The following is a 24,056-nucleotide window of genomic DNA, read 5'->3' on the forward strand; positions in this document are numbered from 1 at the left end:
CTGTGAAGCGCCTTAGCATTCTTTTGGATCTTGTTTGAAGTATAAATCCTTTTTCCCAACTTATAAACCAATGATCACCAAATTTAAAGTTTATGAATAAATCAGTATTATATTCACTAGTCACCTACTGGAAACACTAAATGGCAAGAAAACATGAAAATCTGTGTGAGAAAATATTTGTTTGGCACTTAGCAAAGAGTAAAAATAATACTTTTGATAAACAAAGTCTGGTTAAATTGTCACTTCTCCTTTTTCCACCAAGAGGAAAAAGATACTAATGCTCACGATTAAAGCAAATCTAGCACTGAAGTCTATCCTTGACCAAACAACCAATTTAAGAAAATAATTGCTTTTTTTTTTTTAAGATTTTTTTTTTTTGACAGAGAGAGAAGGGAGAGAACGCACAGGCACGAGTAGCAGGGAGGGACAGTGGGAGAAGAGACTTCCTACTAAGCAGGGAGCCTGAGATCATGACGTGAGCTAAAGGCCGCCATTTAACCAACGGAGCCACCCAGGGGCCCCAAGAAAATAATTCTTTAAAGTATCTGTTTTAAGTAAAAGTTCATAGGAGATCTGAATTTTAAGTCCCACAGTATTTTGGTAATGAGCTTACTTTTAGTTTCTTCAGATGAATACAGATGCAATTTGAAGAATGAATAAAGCTCAAAGCAACAAGAGTGAATAAGCAAAGTCATCTAGAAGTGAATGGTGAACTTAATGTTGAAAGACAATTTTTAAATTCATGTTTATGGACAAAAATAACATTGTATGAATTAAGCTAGGTCTAATGAAATAGAAGGAAATTAAATATAGTTTTAAGTTAGAGAATAACTTAAGTGAGTCACGTGTTAAGCCCCAAATGGTGACAATTTTTCTATCTGCACAGAACTAGTGAACAAACTAGTGCATTTTAGTCCATGAACAAGGGGATTTCATTATGGTATATATCAGGTTTACTTGAGAGGCCCAGTTAGAACTGGAAGGGATTCTAAAACTTTCTGTACTATTTATTAAGGATATTCTTCAGACATTTGCTACTACTTTAGATCCCAAACACAAGCTATGGTTAAGGCAGGAAATTTTTAAAAATCAACCTTATTTATTTTAAGTGTACAGATCAATCAGTTTTGAACAGTGTATTCATGTAACCATGATCTCAATCAAGATACAAAATATTACCATCATCCTAAAAGCCGGCAATTCTTAATATGGGGTCCAGTGACTCTGGCAAATTATTTTGGAAATTCTCAGTGCTGGCAAATCTTTAGTTTTAGAGAGTGGATTTTGACATGTGAACATAGTGGGATGAAATTAAGAGTCAAATCTATTTTTAAAAAGTGTATGAAGTAGTTAGATTACTTCAAATGAGAAACGAACTCTATTAACTTTAGTGAGGTATGAATTCCATTTAGTCGTGGTGTATTCCACTTTTTATATTTAAGTGGAATCAATTTATTAATATTTTATTAAAATTTTTCCATATCTGAATTAATGAGAGAGCTCTATTTGTAATTTTCTTTTAGTGTCTATGGTTTTGACATCAGGGTGATTTTGTCTTTATTTGGCAGCCTCCTCCTTCTTGTTCTGAAAGACTTTATATAAAATTAATATTATGTCTTCTTTAAGTGTTTGATAAAATTCACCATCCGGGATGGTTATTTTCTTTGTGGGAAGGTTTTTAAATTACTGTTTCAATTTCGTTCATAGATATAGGATTGTTCTGGTTTTGTTTCTTCTTGAGTCCGTTTCTATAATCTGTGTTTTTCAAAGAAGTTGTCCATTTCCTATCAGTTGTTGAATTTACTGGCAAAAGGTTGTTAATACTCCCTTATTATGCTTTTTAATCTGAGGGATTTGTAGTGATATCCTCTTATTTCTGATATTGGTAAATTTTGTCTTCTCTCCTTTTATTCTTGATCAATGTAACTAGAGGTTCATCAGTTTTTTTCAAAGAACCATTGGTTTTTTGCTCTAACCTTTATTCTCTTCTTCCTTCTACTTACTTTGGGTTTAATTTGCTCTTCTTTTTCTGCTTTACAAAAGTAATCACTAGAACAAAAGCACAAATGTTCCTATATACCAAAGCAAATAAAATAAAAATGAAGAGCGTATTTTTCATATAGAAAAAGAAATACAGTAAATATAACTAAATTAGATACCTTTTATAAAAAATTAATATGATAGAGTTGAGTGCAAACATATCAGTAATAGAAATAGATAGAAATGGGTTTTAACTGCCTATTTAAAAAAAAAGATTTTCAGAGGCGCCTGGGTGGCTCAGTGGGTTAAAGCCTCTGCCTTTGGCTCAGATCATGATCTCAGGGTCCTGGAATGCAGCCCCGCATCAGGTTCTCTGCACAGAAGGGAGCCTGCTTCCCCTCTCTTTCTGCTGCCTCTCTGTCTACTTGTGATCTCTGCTTGTCAAATAAATAAATAAATAATAAATAAATCTTTAAAGAGAAAAGAAAAGAAAAAAGAAAAGAAAAGGATTTTCAGGGGCACCTGGGTGGCTCAGTGGGTTAAGCCGCTGCCTTCGGCTCAGGTCATGATCTCAGGGTCCTGGGATCGAGTCCCGCATCGGGCTCTCTGCTCAGCAGGGAGCCTGCTTCCTCCTCTCTCTCTGCCTGCCTCTCTGCCTACTTGTGATCTCTCTCTGTCAAATAAATAAATAAATAAATCTTTAAAAAAAAATAGAGACAAGAAAATATACTTCCTTTCCATGCACATATGGAATAGTCAGAAAAACTGATCATATATTATGTGACTAAAAAAGTCAGTAAATTTCATTAAGTAGAAACACTACAAACACTGCAGTGCACTGAAACTAGAAATTAAAAATGAAATAAAAAAAAACTCTTTCCACCTAAATATTTAAAATTTTGCTATTAATAGTTCCTCGTAGAGAGAAATATAAATGAAGTTACTGTAAAACAACTGAGCGATAAAAATAAGAATCTATTAAATATATTTAAATTAGTGATCAAAGGAAAACTATGGCTTTAAACACTTATAGTAGTTAATGTAAAAGGATGAAAACAAATCAAATTCTGAACTCAAACAGCTAGAAAAAGAACACAGCAAGTCAAAAGAAAACACAAGGAAGGAACTAATAAAGGTAAAACCAGAATGTAATGAAATAGGGAAAAGAACTGTAGATCTAATTAGTAAGTTGAAATACTGATTCTTTGGAAAAACATGAATAAAACAGACATACCACTAGCTACCTTTTTCAAGGAAAAGAAACATTGAAAGCACATATATGCAAAATGTAAAATATCAAGCAGTAAGAGACGCCTTGGTGGGCTCAGTTTATTGAGCATCTGGTTTCAGCTCAGATCATGATCTCAGGGTCATGAGATTGAACATGCAGTCAAGCTCTGTACCACTCATAGAGCCTGCTTAAGATTCTTTCTCTCCTTCTCCCTTTGCCTGGCCTATGCACCCCTCCTCTGCCCTCCACTCCAGTTGGTGAAACTGGAATGGGAACTATGAATTAAATATTGCTTTCAATCAATGTCAAATTTCCTGCTTTTGATAAATGAACTGTTGTAAGAGAATTCTATGTAAAAAAAATGTCCTTGGTCTTAGAAAATACATACTGAAATGTTCAAGAGTACAGGAATAGGATGTATGCAATCTACTGTCAAATTGTTCAAAGAAAAATATTTGACATAACGAGAGAACAGTAATGAATGTGGCAAAATATTAACAACTGGGATTCTTGGTAAGGGATATATGAAAGTTTTTTTTTTCTTTTTCTTATAATTTCTTATAAAATTTCTATTTTCTTTCAAATAAAATTAAAGTTTTTCCAACCTGATGGGTTAACAATGGTATCTTGTTCTTTTTTTTTTTTTTTTTTTTTACTTGACAGAGAGAGAGAGCACAAGCAGGGGAGCAGCAGGCAGAAAGAAAGGAAGTAGGCTTCTTGCTGAGCAAGGAGCCCAATGAGGGGCTCCATCCCAGTACCCGGGGACCATGACCTGAGCCAAACGCAGACACTTAACAGACTGAGCGACCCAGGGGCTCCAGGTATCTTGTTTTGATGTATGTTTCTTTAATTACATGTAAGGGTGACTAAACTTTCAAATGTTTACTTACATTTGAGCCACCCAGGTACCCCTGTTTACTTATATTTGAATATCTCTTTTTACACATTACTTATTCACCCCTTTACCTATTTTTCTATTGTTTTTCCATGGTTTTTCTTACTGAATTTGTATGGGTTTTATGGAAATTACTATTTTTTTCCCTCATGTATGCTCCATGTATGAGTTTGACATTGATTTTTTTATTTAGTTTATGGTGCTCTTATTGTTATTGTTGTTATAAAGAACAAAAATTCTTAATTTTAGACAATTCAAATTTATCAATCTTTCCGTATGGCTTCTTGGTTGTATCCTGCTTGGAAAAGTCATTTTTACTACCAGCCAACTAATAACTAACTTTTAGAATTTCATTTTTTAGGTTTAAATTATTCATCCATTGGGAATTCCATTTTTATTTTTTCCCTCAAATCACCATTTTCCTAATGACATTTATTAAACAATTCCACTTTCCTCCACGGACTTGAAATGTCAACTTCTGGACTCTTTATAGCTCAACTGATCAATACCTTCTCTAGTACCAAAATGTTTGTGATGTTTGAGTATTTCTTAAGGCCAATGGCCCTAATCTAAATTTCTGGAAACTTATTGGCTTATGCATTATTTAATTTATATATATATATACGTATATATATATATATATATACACATACATATATATATATATGTATATATATATATATATATGTAATTTCCTCATTCTTTAAAAATAAAAAATCCCTTTTGATGCCATTTCATGATCTCACACTCCTGGTTTTCCTCTTCTCTCGTTATTCCATTTCCTCAACCAGTTGCTCTTTCACTAACCATCCTTCAATGCTGGAAAAATGTTAAGGCTCTTCTCTTCTCTCTTCCTTCTTAGTGACCTCAGTGGTATTGATTTTTTGACCTTGTTTAAAGTGACTTTTTGTTACCAAAAAGTTTTAAATCGTTATGCAATCAAATATACCAATCCTTTATGGTTTCTGGGTTGAATCCTGCCTTAAAAGGATTATGTCATCATAGTTTCATTATGAGTTGATGAATTTTAATCTCAGTCTAACTTCTAAGATAAAAGACTCATAAACAGTGGTCTGGCTCAGTATCTCTATTTACAAAATTAAATATATCTATTAAATAAATAAATAAATAAATAAATAGGGATGCCTGGGTGGCTCAGTTGGTTAAGCCGCTGTCTTCGGCTCAGGTCATGATCCCAGGATTCTGGGATCAAGTCCCACATTGGGCTCCCTGCTTGGCAGGGAGCCTGCTTCTCTCTCCGCCTCTGCCTGCTTGTGTGAGCTCTCTCTGACAAATAAATAAAATCTTTAATAAATAAATAAATATGTGTATATATATGTGTGTGTGTGTGTGTATATGAAATATAAATATAGGAAATTAAATATATCTAAAACAAAACCCATGATCTCATCTCCTCAAACTGCTCCTTTCTCCAGTATATTTGTAGCACAAATTCCCGGAAATAGGACTGCTGAGTCAAACAGTGTGAAAAAAGTGTGCAAATTTCCTTTCAAGGAGGCTGTTTCGATTTATATTCACACTAGCAATGTAGCTTCATTACCTTGTCTCCATGCCCTTGTCAACAGGATGCGGAATCAAACTTCTAGTTATTTGTAATCTGATACATTATAATTTTGTAATCTGAGAAGTGAAAAATAGTACTTTGGTGGGGCGCCTGGGTGGCTCAGTGGGTTGGGGCCTCTGCCTTCGGCTCAGGTCATGATCCCGGGGGCCCGGGGTTGAGCCCCGCATCAGGCTCTCTGAGTCTGCTTCCTCCTCTCTCTCTGCCTGCCTCTCTGCCTACTTGTGATCTCTGTCTCTCAAATAAATAAAATAGAATCTTAAAAAAAAAAAAAAAAAAAATAGTACTTTGGTATAGTTTTAATTTGTGTTTCAGCTATTATAAACAACCTGTAGCAGACTTTTGTATGTTTAAGGGCAATCTGAATGTGTTTACTGCCCATTTTTTGGTTACATCACTGGCTAGGTTATTGACCAATAAGATTTCTTGCTGTATTAAAGAGATTATTGTCTGTGATAGCAGCAAATATTTTGCTCCATTTTGTCTTTTTTTTTTTTTTAAAGATTTTATTTTGAAGTAATCTGTATACCCAACGTAGGGCTCGAACTCACAACCCTGCAATCAAGAGCTGTATGCTCTATTAACTGAGCCATCCAGGCACTACCCACTCTCTCACTTTGTCTTTGACTTTAATCTTGTTACTGTTTTTTTGTTTTGTCATGCAAAAATTTTTTTTTAAAGATTGTATTTACTTGACAGACAGAGGTCATAAGTAGGCAGAGAGGCAGGCAGAGAGAGAGGGGTAAGCATACTCCCTTCTGAGTTGAGAGGTAGGGCTCAATTCCAGGACCCTGAGATCATAACCTGAGCCGAAGACAGAGGATTAACCCACTGAGCCACTCAGGCACCCAAAATTTTATTTTTATGTAGTCAAATCTATCTATGTTTTCTTCTATGCCTTCTGTGTTAATTAGAAAGGCCTTTCTCAGTTCAAGATTAAAAAGGAATTGCTCAAAAAAAAAAAACCCAAAAAAGGAATTGCTCCATGTCATCTTCTAATATTTTCATGGTTCTATTTGTATTTTTAAAATCTTTGATCCACTGGAAGTTATCCTGGTGAGGAGAAGAGTGCAAAGGGACCATGTCTTTGCTTAAAGCTCTTCAATGGTTTTCTATTACTCTTAAGATTAAATTTCAAATTCTTCTTTTTCTCCTTTTTTAAAAGATTATTTATTTATTTGACAGAGAGAGAGAGAGAGAGAAAGAGAGAGAGGAAGAGAGGGAATACAAGCAGGGGCAGTGGGAGAGGGAGAAGCAGGTGTCTCACTGAGCAGGGAGCCTGACACGGGGCTCAACAACAGGACCTTGGGATCACAACCTGAGCCGAAGGCAGACACTTAATGACTAAGCCACCCAGGCACCCCTAAACTTCAAATTCTTAACATGGTCTATTAACTCCAGTAAGATGGGGCTCTGTTCTTTCTGTAAAATTATTATAACATCCTCTCTTTTGCTCTCTGGCTGTCACTAGGTTTCTTTCAGTTTCTCAACCTAGTTATGCTTTTTCATGTTTCAGAATTTTGCAATCAGCTGTTACAGAACCAAAGTTAAATCTCTCTGTAATATGTTAAATCATCCAGGCTTCTTTGTAGCACCTATTAACTGTAATTATTTATGTAATTATGCATTCAGTGGATATACGCCCTGCCTGATTATAACCTCCATGAGAATGGACACTCTATGCATCTTGTTCAGTGCTACGTCTAGCCTTTTTCCCCAAGCACAGTGTCTGAAACAGTAGCTTTTCACGTATTTATTAAATAAATGAATGAAAAATAACAGATTTAATGAAAAATTCTTTTCATTTACATCTAATGTAATTTTTCTGATTGTTAGTTCTCCAAGTAACTGATTTATTTATTCTGACGAAAAATCCACATAATCGGGAAGGTAATGTTTCATACAAATGACTGATACCAGGGCACCGATTTCCTAACGAATTAATAAACTGTATTCTGACTTATAAACTAGTTTATTAATATGGCTAGGTAGAATCAAATCCCTAAACTATAGCTTTTATTGACAGAACATAAAATTGGTCTCTAAAATAAAAATCAGGCTTAGAATCAATAACAACTTTTATCTTTGGTATTATGAGTTAGAATCAGCAGTAAATATCCAAACAGATACATGTTAGCAGAACATGAACTCATATTGCTCTCCTGACCAATACATTATGACTGCATTCAAACCACCAAGTACAACTCACCTCTTGAAAGTTATGTTGAGTAAACTTGTCTGCTATCCTTAGCAACTCACGACATGAATGTGTGTCAGCAAAAGCCCGAATGCCCAGGCAATTAGAAGGATCTAATTGTCTCTTTAAGAATTCACAGCAAGCTTCCTGTATTTCTGCCAGCTGAAGGAGGCAAGCAGCTGGCAGAAGGGTCTGAACATTGCCCTCTTCCACAGTTATCTGGGAGGTATATGCAAAGTCAATCAGTAGTTCCATAGCCCTCTCATCTATGTCTCGAATCACTACTTCTGTCTGACGGCTTTCTGCCAATTCTCCAGTAAACATAGCTCGGAAATAGGGACTACAGGCTGACAAAATGACTCGATGGGCATATATCTTCTTAGCGCCCACAACTAGCACCACATCGCAGAGCTCCCGGTGCTTTCTCAGAAGGTTAATCACTTCCAAGGTCTGTCGAGGGTGCTTGTCTGAGATATAGGGCATGCGAGCGGGTTGGGGAACCCCTTCTGGCAGTTTATTGGGGTCTCCAAGGGTGCAGCGGCTTGTTACATCCATTCCAGTCTCTCCTGGTCGAATGTTGGTACACCTACAGGAATGGGGGAAGGAGGGAAGAAAGATGATGACAATATTATTAGAAACTCACTCTTGCCATAAACTGTTCATACTCAAGAGGTAGGGGAAAACTGCAGGTAATCAAAAGGGAGAACGAGACTCCCAAAGAGCTTCCTTTCTAAGAACGCCAAAACTCATACACGTTCTTAACGTCTTCTGAAGAACAAACATTAATAATCCCAAATCAGAGCACTTTCATTATGCACTCCCATAAAATAAAGGAGAATTCTTTTTTCATCTCCGAAGTATTCAAACTAGACGGTCTTGGACCATATCTTTTATAACTACCTGCAATATAGTAATAAAAATTATGAAAAACACTTGTAAATTATTCTCTCTCTGCACAAAACAGACCATGGGACTTTAATTTCTTAATCTAGTTTAACCAAAATATTGGTATTTGTTATTTTTCTAAAACACAGAAATGTGTATTTCTCATTATCATAGATAAATTAGATTTCTCTCAGGTTTAGCACAAAAGCTATAAAACATAGCTCATGCTGCATGAAAAGATCAGAAAAATGAGGCCAGGGACCCCCAAATTAACTTTATATATAGTACTATATTTCCTTTATTCTAAGATGGATAATTTTCACAGTTCATATAGGCTATCACAAAGGTGTTAAGTAAAAAACAAACTCAAAAAAAAAAAAACCCACAAGCGCGGGTTACAAAAACTAGTTTTGTTTTTTTAAGATTTTATTTTATTTTATTTATTATTTTTTTAAGATTTTATTTATTTGACAGAAATCACAAGTTGGCAGAGAGGCAGGCAGAGAGAGAGGAGGAAGCAGGCTCCCTGCCGAGCAGAGAGCCCGATGTGGGGCTTGATCCCGGGACCCTGGGACCATGACCCAAGCTGAAGACAGAGACTTTAACCTGCTGAGCCACCCAGGCACCCCTAAGATTTTATTTATTTATTTGATGGAGAGAGAGAGAACACAAGTAGACAGAGAGGCAGGCAGAGACAGAGGGGGAAGCAGGCTCCCGGCTGAGCAGAGAGCCCAATGCAGGGCTTGATCCCAAGACCCTGAGATCATGACCTGAGCCAAAGGCAGAGGCTTAACCCACTGAGCCACCCAGGCATCCCAAAAACTAATTTGTTGCTGGGATACTACAGAAAATTGTTGATGGCCAGACATAATTCAAGACATTCTTTGATCTGTGAATGAGAGGAAAGCTTAGAATCAAACTTTGTGATACTGAAGAAAACTTAGTTATCGATTATATGGATAAATACATGTTAGGCCAACAGCTAATAAAAGATTTACATACCTTTAAGGCAATATTTACACTTCTAAAAAGTTATTAAATGAGCCAGTAGTCTTATAAGCAAGGAAATATAGTAAATAACTATGAAATCACATTAGTTTGTAAAAAAGGGAAAGAATCAAACCAAATATTTTAGAAGCCAACTAGCAGGGAGAAATGAGTTAAAATTCTCTTCTCTGCCTAAGTTTTAGTCCAACCATAGATGTCTCAGACTATTTTACCATACCTTAAATTAAGATTTCTTTATTCTTCTCCCCAAGTCTAACAGCTCTGACACTTAGGTACTATGGCTACTCTGACATTAGCTAGCATAAAGTCTCAAAGCACGCTGTGGAACAGATAGACCTGGGTTGAAATGCTACTGACAATTATCGGGCAAGTTACTTATCCTTCCTAATCCCCAGTTTCTTTAGCTCTAAAATGGGTAAGCATCTACCCCATATGGCAAAGATTAAACGATAGAATGTACATAACTTCCAGCTCAGGACTTGCTACCTGTTAAGAATTTTAAATTGTAGCTACCCTAGTAATAGAAATATTTATATTCCTTTCAAATAACGTGGTTATGCTTATCCATATTAGAAATCAAATTTTAAAAAATCAAACCTGAGTTGATATGCTTCGATTAATATTCACATAAATTTTGAATTAATGATAATCCAGCAAGTCTGGACTGATGTTTATCTTTACTTAGAAATCTTTTCTTCATAGTTTATGAACATTAAGGTGGTAAAGAAGATGAAAGGCAAAATACTTTTTTATTTAGTAGAACTCTTACAAACTCTGACAAGATTTTGTTAGACTAATTTGCTGCTAGAGATATTAAATCTGACAATAAGCCTTATTTGTTCAAAAGTATTACCTATGTCATGGGCATGTGGGTGGCTCAGTCAGTTAAGCATCCGACTCTTGATTTCTGCTCACGTCATCATCTCAGGGTTGTGAAATCAAAGCCCTACATTGGACTCTCTGCTGGGCATAGAGCCTGCTTCAAATTCTCTCTCCCCTTTTCCCTCTGCCCCTCCCCCCCAATAAAAGTACTACATATGCCCAATCGTTCCTATCAAATCAGTCAAAATCAATGAAGATTTAGTATGATTACAAAAGAAATGTATAGATCCATAAACAGACATTCCTCACTTTACAAATAAATACTTTTCTGAAAGTTTAATTTTATGTTGACTGGAGGTTTGTATTTTTCTTTAGTAGGAGTTCTATAAATGGGGACTACATTTAGTTGTAAAATCAATTCAGTGTGTCACAAGCAGCACCAAAAAAATGAAACAAAAGAAAAAATATTGGCATACATTCCTTTTAGTTAAATAACTATGTTTCAACTATGTACTCTATACACATTTAAATGCATAAACATTTGTATAATTAGGTTCCTTTGAGGGCTCTATGCTGTATCAAAAAAGTTCAAAAGCTACTGACAACAGAATTCTGACCTCAGTTTTGAAGTCCTAAAATAAAAGGGCCAAGAGGTACAAGGAGAAGGAAAAGAGTAACTGTCATTTTGGGACTGATCTAGGATTTGCTGTTGCTACTGTTTTCGGTGGCTTTTGGGTAGGGTGATGGCTGGAGCTTGGGAAGCTATTTTACACAAAGACTCTGGAAGTCTGTAAGTTGGGCATTTATTATATATTTAAGTACATGTTACCGTAACAGTGCTACAGAACACACTCTTGGCAAGGCCGTAGTAATTATTTTTCTAAAAAGTGGCAGCCCTGTAAATTTCTCAAATTTGATACACATTGCATCACAGCATCAGGGTATAAATGTATTAGTAAATTTTACATGTTAATGTTTTCCAGAAGTCTTTAGATATGAAAACCACACATTTTCTGTTACCTAGCTTTAAAGAATGAAGACTAAGATTTGAAACAGAATAGATCATTAGATCATTTAGAATAATAAACTCCTTTAACAGATGAAGAAACTGATTTGGTTAGGTGACTTGCTAAAATCATGAAGCTTTCCTTTCAGTAGCAGAGCAGGTCTCCTGATGCTTTTGGAGAAACCACAACTATCTCCTGGGGCACTGCGAATATTTAATAACTGGGATTGATGTGAATGCTGGGTTGGGGAAAAAAGGGAACTATAGAATTATTTAACAATTCAAAATAAGATTCTCAGTTTTCTTCCTTATGGGTATCCAAATTTCTATACAACTCTTTTTTTTTTTTTTTAAAGATTTATTTATTTATTTATTTGACAGAGAGCGAGCGAGCGAGATCACAGTAGGCAGAGAGGCAGGCAGAGAGAGAGAGAGGGAAGCAGGCTCCCTGCTGAGCAAAGAGCCCGATGTGGGGCTCGATCTCAAGACCCTGAGATCATGACCTGAGCCAAAGGCAGAGGCTTAATCCACTGAGCCACCCAGGCGTCCCTATACAACTCTTTTTTTAAAAGTCCAGGAAGTTGCAGTAAATGTAGATTATTTTGGTCCAGTCATCATAAAGAACTTTACCAATGAACTATGAGAGGAGTCAACTAACTTGGTAAGAGGCCTACAAAATGAATGTTAAGCTTGAAGAAAACAGCATAACAAAATTGAACCTGACTTTTTCAGCTAAAAAATACTGGGACCGTCTAAGAAATTTTCAGAATTATCTTTAAATATTTCTAAACATTTTTTTTTTAAGATTTTACTTATTTATTTGACAGACAGAGATCATAAGCAGGCAGAGAGGCAGGCAGGTGGGGGGGGGAGCAGGCTCCCTGCTGAGCAGAGAGCCGGATGCAGGGCTCGATCCCAGGACCTGGGCTGAAGGCAGAGGCTTGACCCACTGAGCCACCCAGGCACCCCTAAACATTTCTAATAAAATATAGTCAATGGCTTATTACCTTTAAAAAAGTTATTCCAGATTATATACAATAGAAGCAAAGTTTATACATTACATTCATATTTCAGAAATTCAGGGGTTCACTTGGTAGATAAATGCCACAAACAATTGACATGTAAGCGTAATGAAGATATTTGGATTTTCATAATCATCACACTGTATCTACTGAGATGCAGAGAAAAGAGAATCTATGCCCCTCTAAAATGGTACTTATTCTTTTAACAGATATTTACTAATTGCATATAATGTACAAAGCATTTTGCTTGAACTGAGAAAAATTCAAAGGAATATAAAGAGGCAATCAGGGAACCTAACTATTAAGGGGAGATTAAATTAAGGGGAGATACATGAATAACAGAGAGAGAGCAACCAGCATACAAATTATGGTAGAAAGGCAAAAGTCGATAAAGTATTTATTTGTACTCAAAAGATCCTAGATCTAACTGGCATAAGCTACAAGATTACTTCACAGGTATGTATTTTTGTTGTCAAGTAGGAATATTAAATTGGGTTGTTCAGGAATTTAGGTGAAATATCCTATACCCACGGCCCAGATATTTGTTTCTGATTCTATATTCACTAAGCAGTTTTCTGATGAATAATTCTTTCAAAAATATTGTTATTTAAAAGCCGGGGGTGTGTGTGGATCCAATGTTCTGAACACCGGGTTTTAGGTCAGCCTCATATGAGTCTCACAGACTTAATCATCTCTGACTATACCGAGATAGTCTAATATGTGGCCTGCAAAGGACAATATCAGTTTACTACCCCTAAGGCTCAGGTAGCACCAACAAGAACTACAGTAGAATAAAAAACCTAAGTGTTGAAAGAGTCCCCAGGGAAGGAGAGAAGAACAGAAAAGGACATTTTGGGGAAAAGAAACTACATTTACATTACAAAGGCACAGGCCGAAAGCAGACAGTTGTTCCTTTCTCCAACACCAACCTGTTTTTCCAAAGTACTTATAAATTCAATCTTTCTGTGCTTGGCCTTAGCCCACAGGGGATTCTGTATTCTAGAATATGAAATGTTCATAACTCCTGATATCTGGTAGAAACAGCACTGTTTATATTTGACAATTTAAAGGCAGAAAAAAACTGAGCAGTTAAAAAACAATTTTTACCACCCACTAAACAATCAAGGAAGCTTTTAACCACAGTGCTTAAAGATGCCTTGTACATACTAGAAGCTGAAATACTAAGTCACATGCTTAACAATGGTACAATCAAGCTTCTTTAAAAAAGAACCACCATTAAAGACAAGACAAATTCAAAAATTCCCATTTTAATACTGACACCGCATGTTGAAAACATTTTTGTTGTAACCGTAATTATGTACATAAAGATAGTAGTACTACGGGGAGACCTGGGTGGCTCAGTGGGTTAAAGTCTCTGCCTTCGGCTCAGGTCATGATCCCAGGGTCCTGGTCGAGCCCCGCATTGGGCTCTCTGCTCAGTGGGGAGCCTGCTTCCTCCTCTCTCTCTCTGCCTGCCTCTCTGCCTACTTGTGATCAGTCAAATAAATAAATAAAAATCTTAAAAAAAAAAAGTACTGTTAAATTCAGATATAAACAATTTTTTATTTTGCCTATGTTCAACACAGAAGCTAATTTCTACATATCTTTTTCATTTAAAAGTATACCATAACAAAAAAAATTGTGCTATTATTATTGTATTAGTATAGATTCAAATTTTTAAATAATAGCTGATCTGTAAACTCATATCAAAGGTTTGGTTTGCAAACCTGCAAAAAAATCTCTTAAATGTGGTCATGCTCTAAAGTTCTATCCTCTCTGCTCTCTATACACATTCTTAGGGGAGCTCATCTAATCTCATGGTTCCCATCACCCATATATGAATGGCTAAAAGACCCTTATTTCCTGCCTGGGTAAATTCTCAGTCTGGATCCATGTAAATGTCTCTTATCACATAAATTAAATAGATCTCAATGATCTATCTAAAATTGATTCCTTGATTCTCTATCTTATCCAACATGTCGTTTTCTAGCCTTCCCCAGATTAATAAAAAGCAATTTCATTCTTCCAGTTGCTCAGGCCAAAATTCTTGTAGCCCCTTCCCTTCCGCACACCCTCAAACTTAATCTATCAGCAAATCCTGTCATTCTACCTTTAAATAATATCTAGATTCCAACTATTTCTCTACCTTTTCACGAGCCCCACCCTAATTCAGGCTATTTTCACTCTGTGTTTTATATTACATTAGTCTCATAAAAGGTCTTCTTGGTCTACTTTTATCAATTTATACTCTCTTCTTTAAACAACCTAAGTGATCCTTTAGAGAAGTCAGATTATGGGGTACCTGGGTGGCTCAGTTAATTAAGCGTCAGACTCTTGGTTTCAGCTCAGGTCACAATCTCAGGGTCATGGGACCCTGCCCTGGATTGGGATCCATGCTCACTGAAGAGTCTGCTTAACATTCTTTTCTCCTTCCTCTCCCTCCTCCTCTCCCCTGCCCTTCCCCTCCCCTTGTGTACATTCTCTCTAATAAACAAATAAAATCTTTTATTTTTTTTAAAGATTTTATTTGTTTATTTGATAGACAGAGATCACAAGTAGGCAGAGAGGCAGGCAGAGAGGCAGGCAGAGAGAGAGAGAGAGGGAAGCAGGCTCCCTGCTGAGCAGAAAGCCCGATGCGGGACTCGATCCCAGGACCCTGAGATCATGACCTGAGCCGAAGGCAGCGGCTTAACCCACTGAGCCACCCAGGCGCCCAACAAGTAAAATCTTTAAAAAAAAAAAAAGAGTCAGGTTATGCCACTCCTCTGCTCCAAATGCTTTAAACACTCATAGTAAAAAACAAAGCATATAAGGCTTACCATCATCTACAGGACTCTTCCCCTGGCTAGCTCTCTGAATTTATCTCCTACTGGTTTCCTCTTACCCATTGTTTTCTAGTCACAGGGACTTCCTTGCTTTTTTCTGGACATGCCAAGACTTCGCTTGCTTCAGAGCCTTACTGCTTCCTCCTGAAAGTTTCTTCCCTCAAATGACTATGGAGCTCACTCCCTCATTTCTTTCAGAGCTCTGCTCAAATGTCAACTTATCAGACCACTGTAGGGACCAGTGGCAGGCCACCCTCAGATGGGCCACTTTGGCATGAACGTTATTTTGAGTTAAAAGCAATCCAAACCTAGCAGACTTAGAAAAAGCTCTTTACCTCCCCCTCAACTGCCTGCTTTTCCAGAAAGACAGCTATTAACAAAGATTTCCCTTTACCTAAGAAACTTACCTACATAAAGAGGGCACTTTTGTTTTCCAGACATCTTTCCCTTCTGCTAGTGGTCTTTTTCCCCTTTGTATCCCCAGACCCTATCCCTCTCCTTAGGTCATGGAAGTATCTCATTGCCCGACTATCTTTGGAATTTTCATGTCTGTGTGGATTCCCCTTAAGCAGTCTATTAAATTTGACTTCCTACTGTTAATCTGTCTTATTGTTAATCTGATTCTAAATCCAGCTAGAAGGACCTTAAAGAGGAAATTCCTCCTCCCCAACATGTTATAAGAAATAGCTTCTCTTAATCCCTACCACTCTATACACTTTGTCTAATTTTTCTTCATAAATATATTACCTATTGACATAATATGTTGGTTTTCTCCCCCAAACAGAATGTAAGGTTCATGAGAAAAAGACCTTTATGGTTTTGTTTTTTTGCTCACTGCTATATCCCAATACCTGTTATTATTGTTAAATGAATTCAGCTTTTCTTCCTGCCAAAAAAAACTATACTCCCCAAAGTCTTATCTAATTCTCTTAAAACCAGCTTTGTAGCCAGGCAAACTTGTAGCCAGGTTCAAACTTTACCTCCATCATTTATTAGGTATAATCTTAGGCAAATTATTTAACTTCTCTAATCTTCAAGCTCATTATTTGTAATGCAGGGATAATTATACTTACCTTACAAGGAGTGAGTGTTAGGATTTTTCTGAATGTATGTCCTTTGACTTCAAAGTCAGTGCTTTATTATCCCAAACTGTCTTGGGCAACTGGATTGAGTATTTGAAATAGAAATGACTCTGGCAATCTGATTTATTTGGTTGTTTTTCTTAGATGGAAGAAAGAAAGCAAGCATACTGCCACATGGTTGGACCATGTTGCCCTTCCAGAAGAATGAGAAGAAATGAGAAGAGGGATTACTGGCAGGCTGAGATTTTAAGGAATAACTCATCTTAAATGTCCTGAGAAGCAGTATTTAATTCTAGCAATTTAATTCTAGAAGCCATATTTAATTCTATACACTAACTTATTTCTCCTATAGTTCTGCTACTTGTTTTTGTAAATGTGTACTTCAAAAAACTGAAGTATATATCCTCCATTATTCTCATTACATCAACAGGATTCTAACTGCATAAAAGTGGGGATTTTTGTACATTTTTCTGGGCACCTTCTGAAGGGAAGATATAATAAGGGTCCTAGAAATAGACTGTGTTCACACCTTGTCACATCTATATTCACAACTTCTTTGTTTGGCGTCTGATGAAATAAATACTCTAAAGACCTGGGGGGCGGGATGGTAAATTGAGGAGTGAACTGCTCCCCAGGACAGAACCCAAGAAAGGTTTTAATTAAACCTTGAGGCAGCAAGCTTTATTGTCCAAGTAAAAATTTATCTGGAAAAACTAGATCTCAAATTATTTGTTTTTTCAATCTGTAGTTTTCTATTCTAATATTGAACTAATGATGTTACAGACAAAAAGAAACTGAACCCCCCAAAAACATTTTTATTAGCTTTATTTGCAAGATTAATCTACATGTATTTTAAGGTTGAAGGAGGTAAGTGAAAGGATTACTCTGGACCCTATCCACAGTTAACAAACTAGGGAGACCAAAGGGAGCTGTTGCCTTCTCTCACAAAATGACTGTCAATTCCAGGAAAGAATCAGTCTTTCTAAAACCAAAGGGTATAAGATCTGCTAATAATAACCTTAGCAGATTTTTTATTCTTTTAGTACTGATGAAAAGTATAACTTCAAGATATATTAATGTATTTTACCATCAACTCTCTCAAACTTGAAAGATAACTTTGATTTTGTTCCTCTACTAGCCATGTGCTTCAGAGGAAGATGACCATGTCCCTAGCTTTTAAGGAGAAATCCTGAATTCTCTCAAATCAGTTAGCTGATGGCATGCTCTTAACTCAGCTCATCATCAAACTACAGGAACAGACTTATATTCCATGATTTAGGGAGTTTCTTCTGTAGGGCATTAACAAGGAAGAACGTAGCATTCTTCATTGGTAGGTGGTAGTGGGAGGGAAGATCAATTTTGGGTTAGGATGGAGCTGCTATTGTAATAGCTACATTGGAGACAGAACTTGGGTCCAAGATGCTATTATCAGGCCACTGGCTAACACCAAACTTGGAAGGCACCCTACCTCTGGCCTTCTTGGTATGTAAATAAAAGGTTTCCATGTTGATTAAACTAGTCTGAGTCAGGACTTCCAGTCCAAAGCATTTTGATACCAAAAAAATGGTATTTAAAATGAAAAACAGTAAAATCAGCCACATATTCTAAATTTACTAACCAACTTGAATATAGAAATTTCCCCTTGCTTTGACTGTATCCAAAGGGTCTTCTTTCATTATTATCAGATTTTTCTAAACATAATATTGACAGATTTAAAATTATGGCTTGAATTTGTGGCTCTTCTTTCAAATGAAGTGAAAATGTGAGTAGATACTGTTATTCACTAATTGCCCAATTCCTATTAGGAATGTTATTATTAGGCTGTTATATTATTATATAGTTATATATTAATTATATACTGGGCTGTTATATTAACTTTTCAAATACTGTGTTTCTCTGAAACCAGATTAACAGGGGTGTTTGATAAAAAATGCAGGCTTCTGGGGCGCCTGGGTGGCTCAGTGGGTTAAGCCACTGCCTTCGGCTCAGGTCGTGATCTCAGGGTCCTGGGATCAAGTCCCGCATCGGGCTCTCTGCTCAGCAGGGAGCCTGCTTTCCTCTCTCTCTCTCTCTGCCTGCCTCTCCATCTACTTGTGATTTCTCTCTGTCAAATAAATAAATAAAATCTTTAAAAAAAAAATGCAGGCTTCTGAGGTCCTAGAGAATCAGAATCTCTGGTTTTATGACTCTAGGGTCTGCATTTAACAAGTAGGTAATTTTAACACACATTAAAATTTGACTCATAATAGGCTAATAAAATTTGACTAATAAAATAAAATCTCTTTTTCGGTCTAAGTCAGTTTTACAAAAAAAAATATTGACCTAAGTTGAGGGGAAATAACAGAGTGGAGAAATCAATCATTCAAAATGCAGGTATAAAGGCAAACAAAAAAGTAAAAGTATCATTACCAAACATATAAAGTCAAATTAAACAAGAAGGATTCACATTTACCAAAATGTCAATAAATCTAATAAAATTATGTAAGGCAGGCATCAGATATCATGGAATCAGTTTAAGAAACTATAATTACATTTGAATTTCTACATATGGTGAGAAGAAAACAACTGTTATTGAAAATTCTCAATTATTTTTCTTTTATATTCTGGGAAAAAGAACAACATTTATTTCAGAGACAGATGGTGCTTTTGAGAAAACAAGTATTTAGGCCTTTTAATTATAAAAGGCAAGGTGAGGGCCCCTTGGAATGATAAAGACCGTCAGAAGGATTTGCCTGCTGGTTTTAGTTTATTTTGTTTTGAGATTGAAATTGAATTTGAGTAAGATTAGGAGGGCTTGTATTCTTAGTTCACCACAGTCCACACCACACTTCGTCTTGTGAAGCTGTACCCCACATTTACACCAACTACCCGAAGATACAAGTTTTTGTTTTTTAACCTCTTCTAGAGACACCAGGATAGTAACAAAGAGACTAAACTGCTCAGGATAATACAGTAACAGTAATTTAGAAATAAGAAATAAAGAAGGGAAAGGAAAGGGGGACTGTTAAAATGGTGTCAGGTTATGATCTAAGGAGGGACAACCAGTAAGAAAATGATGTGTGGCCAAAAAACTTCATTATCCCCAAACTTGCAGTAAAAACCTGAGGTATTCAATGGTAGTGGTCACTGAAGGGAAAGAGACAGCGAGTATGGAATATTTCTAGAATAAAGCTTGCCTGTGAAAAGAGACATCCAATACAATGTCAGCTCAAAGTTAAGAAGACTGGAAAATGATATATGCTGATGTGAAGAATGAGAAGGAGGGAGAAATTTAAAAATATGAAAGGGAAGAATAAATGATGAAGCGAGTTCCTGGAAGAGTGGGAGTGCATGGAACCAAAATACAGAGGAATGACTCTGAGACAAAAGGTAGAAGGGCTTACATAAGAGATCAGAGGAAGGGAGTGGGGCGGGAAAGTAAGGTGGAAATGATACATTTATTTTGTGGTAAGGAGGCATCAGGAGTTTGGAAAAGTTCATACCTGATGGCCCCTATTTTTTCTGTGAAGCTGTTGCCAGTGAGAGGAGCAGTGACAGGATCATAAGAGAATGGGTGAAGATGTGACACAGCTGTTGTGGGGCATGAATAAGCAAGCATTACGCAGGCACCTTCAGAAGTACTGCTGGAGAACAATGTTGGCTCTAATAATATTACAGACTCTGATTAGAGTAGCCCAAATATCCCATGGCTGGTTTCATCCAGCAGTAATCAATAGTTCAAATCAGGGGATATAAATGCTTGCATTAACCAAGAGTTGGGAAATGCCACAGAAATGCCACAATCTGGGGAGTTGAGTGATGGCTAGAACATGGTTGAAATGGTTGCAGAAGTGAACTGTGTGAAAATAGAAGGGTCAAAGGCATGTTGCTTGTGACTACATCGAAGAACCAATGGAATGGGTATTCTAGAGGTTATGCTTAGGAAAAAAGTTATGAGGATTTACGATTTCAGAGAGAGAGTTGTTCTCAGTGAGAGTACGAATAAATTGCTGAAGTAAATGAAGTATGTAGTAAATGATGGTCAAAGTTACAACAGTTTAGGAAGTCAAGAAAATGTAGGCTAGGTAAAAGGATGGGTAATTTCCATGACAACTGGTATCTTCTAAAATAATAGTGAGAATAACCAAATCAAGTGCAGGAAGAAAACACAAACCAAAGAACAAATCAGGTATCTTAACTATACTTCATGTTCACCAAAGGAATGTTACAAATTTTGGCACCTCCCTAAGTAAATAACATTTTCACATACCCAAAATGTGTAAGTTGCTTTCAAATTTCAGGACTATCATGTCACACATTCCTTAGACCTTCTTCTATTCCAAAGGTAATAGTCTTAACTGAGGAAAGAGCCGTCTTCCATAAGTGGCTAATAAAATTTGAAGTCAAACACAATAAAAAGTTTAGAAAACATAATCTCTGCTTCTCAAGCATTCATGATCAAGTTCTATCTTATAGTCCAAAGACCTACAGAATCATTTCTTAGCTTGGAATTGTGCTTCCTACCTAAAGGAACATCTCTCCTTTTATACTTCAAAAGTTTTAATTGGAAATTAACAGACAGACTTCTCTTAAAAAAAAAAAAAAGATTCAGCTGAAGTGACCATCATTTAAAGTCCTGAACACACTTGAACAGAGAAAGCTACACATACGAGTATATGAATCCTTAAAGCAGAAATAACATCCCAAAATGCCAGCTCTGCTTACTAGAAGGGCACCCACTAGCACTACATTCTATACCTGATTCCAGATGAAGGAGAAAGAGCATGCAAGCAAGCTAGTCTCCCTTTATGTTAGGAAAGCAAACGCCTTCCTAGAATACCTCTTAGCACCTTCTGCTGACATTTTATTGGCAGGATGGTGTTATGCAGCCGTCCCAAAATGCAAAGATGATGCTACGGAACATGCTAGTTCATTTTCTTGTTTCTACATAGTAAGGGAAAGGAGGAAGAGGTGTTCTGCAAGCCAACCTACAGTGCCTGTCACACCAAGGAAGAGTCAGATCAAGAAGGTACAGCATATGCAACTATTTTTAAACATACATTTTAGACTGACTAAACAGGAAATTCTAAAGATGTGAGATCTCGGAGCACCCGGGCGGCTCAGTGGGTTAAGTGTCTACCTTCGGCTTAGCTCATGATCTCAGGGTCCCAGGACTGAGCCCTGCATTAGGTTCCCTGCTCAGCAGGGAGTCTGTTTCTGAGTCTGACTCTCTCTCTCAAATAAATAAATAAATAAATAAATAAATAAATAAAATCTTAAAAATTAAAAAAAGATACTAGATCTGAATGGGATTTTCTTTTTTGTCATTTGAGATTGAACTCAAGGAGAAGCTCATTTAATTTTCACCATGAGTGAAAATTATCAATAAAAACTCTATAGATACAATGAAAGAAGACCCAAGCAATGTTAAGCTTCTTCTGCATTTTAGAATCTTTACTGGCTTTTTTTCTTAGGCCTCACCTTGAACACCAATGGTATTCCCTGAGATTTGGTCCTTGGCATCCTCCTTTTCTGTTCTACTCTCATTCATGCCTACAACTTCAAGAACTTTTTGTGTACTGGTGACATAAAATTTCTTCTTCTTTTTTTAAAATCTCCAGCTCAAACTGCTCTCTTCTGCCCCAAACCCATATTCTAATTACATACTACTGTTTGCTAGATAATAATCTTCAAGTGTATGAAAGAGGACTATTTTTGGCTTACTGAAACCTGTTTGTTCCTCTTCCTATAATTTTTATCTCATCATGGCAGCACGTGGTTCCCCAAACTGAAATCTTTAGAGTCATTTATAGCATTACCTTTTCCTTACTCTACATTCACCAAATCCTTCTGATGTTACTATTAAACAATTCTAAAGTCCATCCTCTTCTCTCAATTCCCACTGCCATAACTCTACTTCCAGTCCTTGTCAGGTTTCATCTAAACTACCACAACTCCTTTAAATTCATTTCTTTGCCATCATTTCTTCCTTCTTTCTAGTCTATGCCCTATCTTCCCAAATTTCAGCACCAAGAACAAATCTCATCTGTGTAATAATGTACATTGGCTCTTAAATACCTACAGGATAAAGCCAAACTCTTTCCCATGGTTGCAGCCTGATTTTCTATTTTTTTTTTCCCCATTTCCATTTTTTTGCCCCCACATACTCTACACCCCTGATATACTTACCACTTCATTCACATCATATACTTGGAGGTCTTGGTATCTTTTGGCGGGCAGGGCGCATGACTGTTCCTTCTGTTTATGGTGTCTTTAATTAACTTTTTTCTTTAAGTGCTTATTTTTTAAAGTACATTCTTTACTGGGGCGCCTGGGTGGCTCAGTGGGTTAAAGCCTCTGCCTTTGACTCAGGTCATGATCCCAGGGTTCTAGGATCGAGCCCCACATGGGGCTCTCTGCTCAGCAGGGAGCCTGCTTCCCTTCCTCGCTGCCTGCCTCTCTGCCTACTTGTGATCTCTCTCTCTGTCAAATAAATAAATAAAATCTTTTTTAAAAAGTACATTCTTTACTGTAAAGCAAATCTTTATCCATTCTAGAAGATCTAGCTCAAATATCACCATCTTTTTGATGCTCTCATCTCTACAGAGCAGAAGTTCCCTTCTCTATGTCTACATCTCTATTAAAACTCTGTTCATGTTTTATTATGGTGTCTATTTACATGTCTTTCCATCCCTTCATCTGTATACATGCACTATACAGGCATATACCAAGCACTGCATAAATGTTTGGTGAATAAACTAATTCCTAATAAAACCAGGCTCAGTTTCCAACTTATACAATTAAAGAAAGAGGAAATTACACTGCAAAATGTTTTAATATATCTAAATGAAATAAATGGTTAGAAGATAGTATCTTGGGAAACAGGCACATTCTTGGTGAGACTATAAATTGGTATAATCTCCCAGGAAGGAAATTTGTCAGTATCTACCAAAATTTAAAAACACACATACTTTTTGGGCAGTTCTACATCTAAGAATTTATTCTACAGATACACATTTGGGGAAAAACCACCGACAAGGATAGTCACTGCAGAACTGGTTGTAACAGCAAAATAACTTAAATGTCTCTAAAAAGGACTTGTTAACTATGGCACCTACAGACAATGAAATACCACTGAACTATTAAGAAGAATATTGTGGATCTATATGTATTTGTCACCATCTATAAAATAATATGGGAAGTGAAAAAAGAAAGATACAGAAGAATGTGCATGATATGCTGACATTAGTGTTTTCACAAAAAGAGAAATATTCTATATATAATTGTATATGAATTATAATGTCTATGAAAAATGAGTATGAAACTGTTTATAGTGGTGGCCTATAAAGAGAACTCGGAGCTGGTGTTGGCATTAGGAGATTTATTTTTCACTGAATACCTTACTGTAGCTTTTAAATTTTGTTATCTGTACACATAATGACTAGTTAAATAAATGAATGCAATGAAGCTTTACTAATAAGATGTCAAGTCATTTCACAAAACATTATATTTAAGCATCAGAATACCTTCTTCAATAATTTT

General features: G+C 36.4%; 1 protein-coding gene across 1 annotated transcript in view; it reads right to left on the minus strand.

Annotated features, from left to right (window-relative positions):
- KLHL20 (kelch like family member 20) overlaps window positions 1–24,056 on the minus strand; it is a 61,758-nt gene that overhangs the window by 34,441 nt on the left and 3,261 nt on the right. The window contains exon 3 of the mRNA XM_059412880.1: window positions 7,898–8,471. Within this exon, the coding sequence (XP_059268863.1) occupies window positions 7,898–8,471 (574 nt within the window). The remainder of the gene's footprint in view (window positions 1–7,897; window positions 8,472–24,056) is intronic.

This window comes from Mustela nigripes, chromosome 10, assembly GCF_022355385.1.
Source record: "Mustela nigripes isolate SB6536 chromosome 10, MUSNIG.SB6536, whole genome shotgun sequence".
NCBI classification, from domain to species: domain Eukaryota; kingdom Metazoa; phylum Chordata; class Mammalia; order Carnivora; family Mustelidae; genus Mustela; species Mustela nigripes.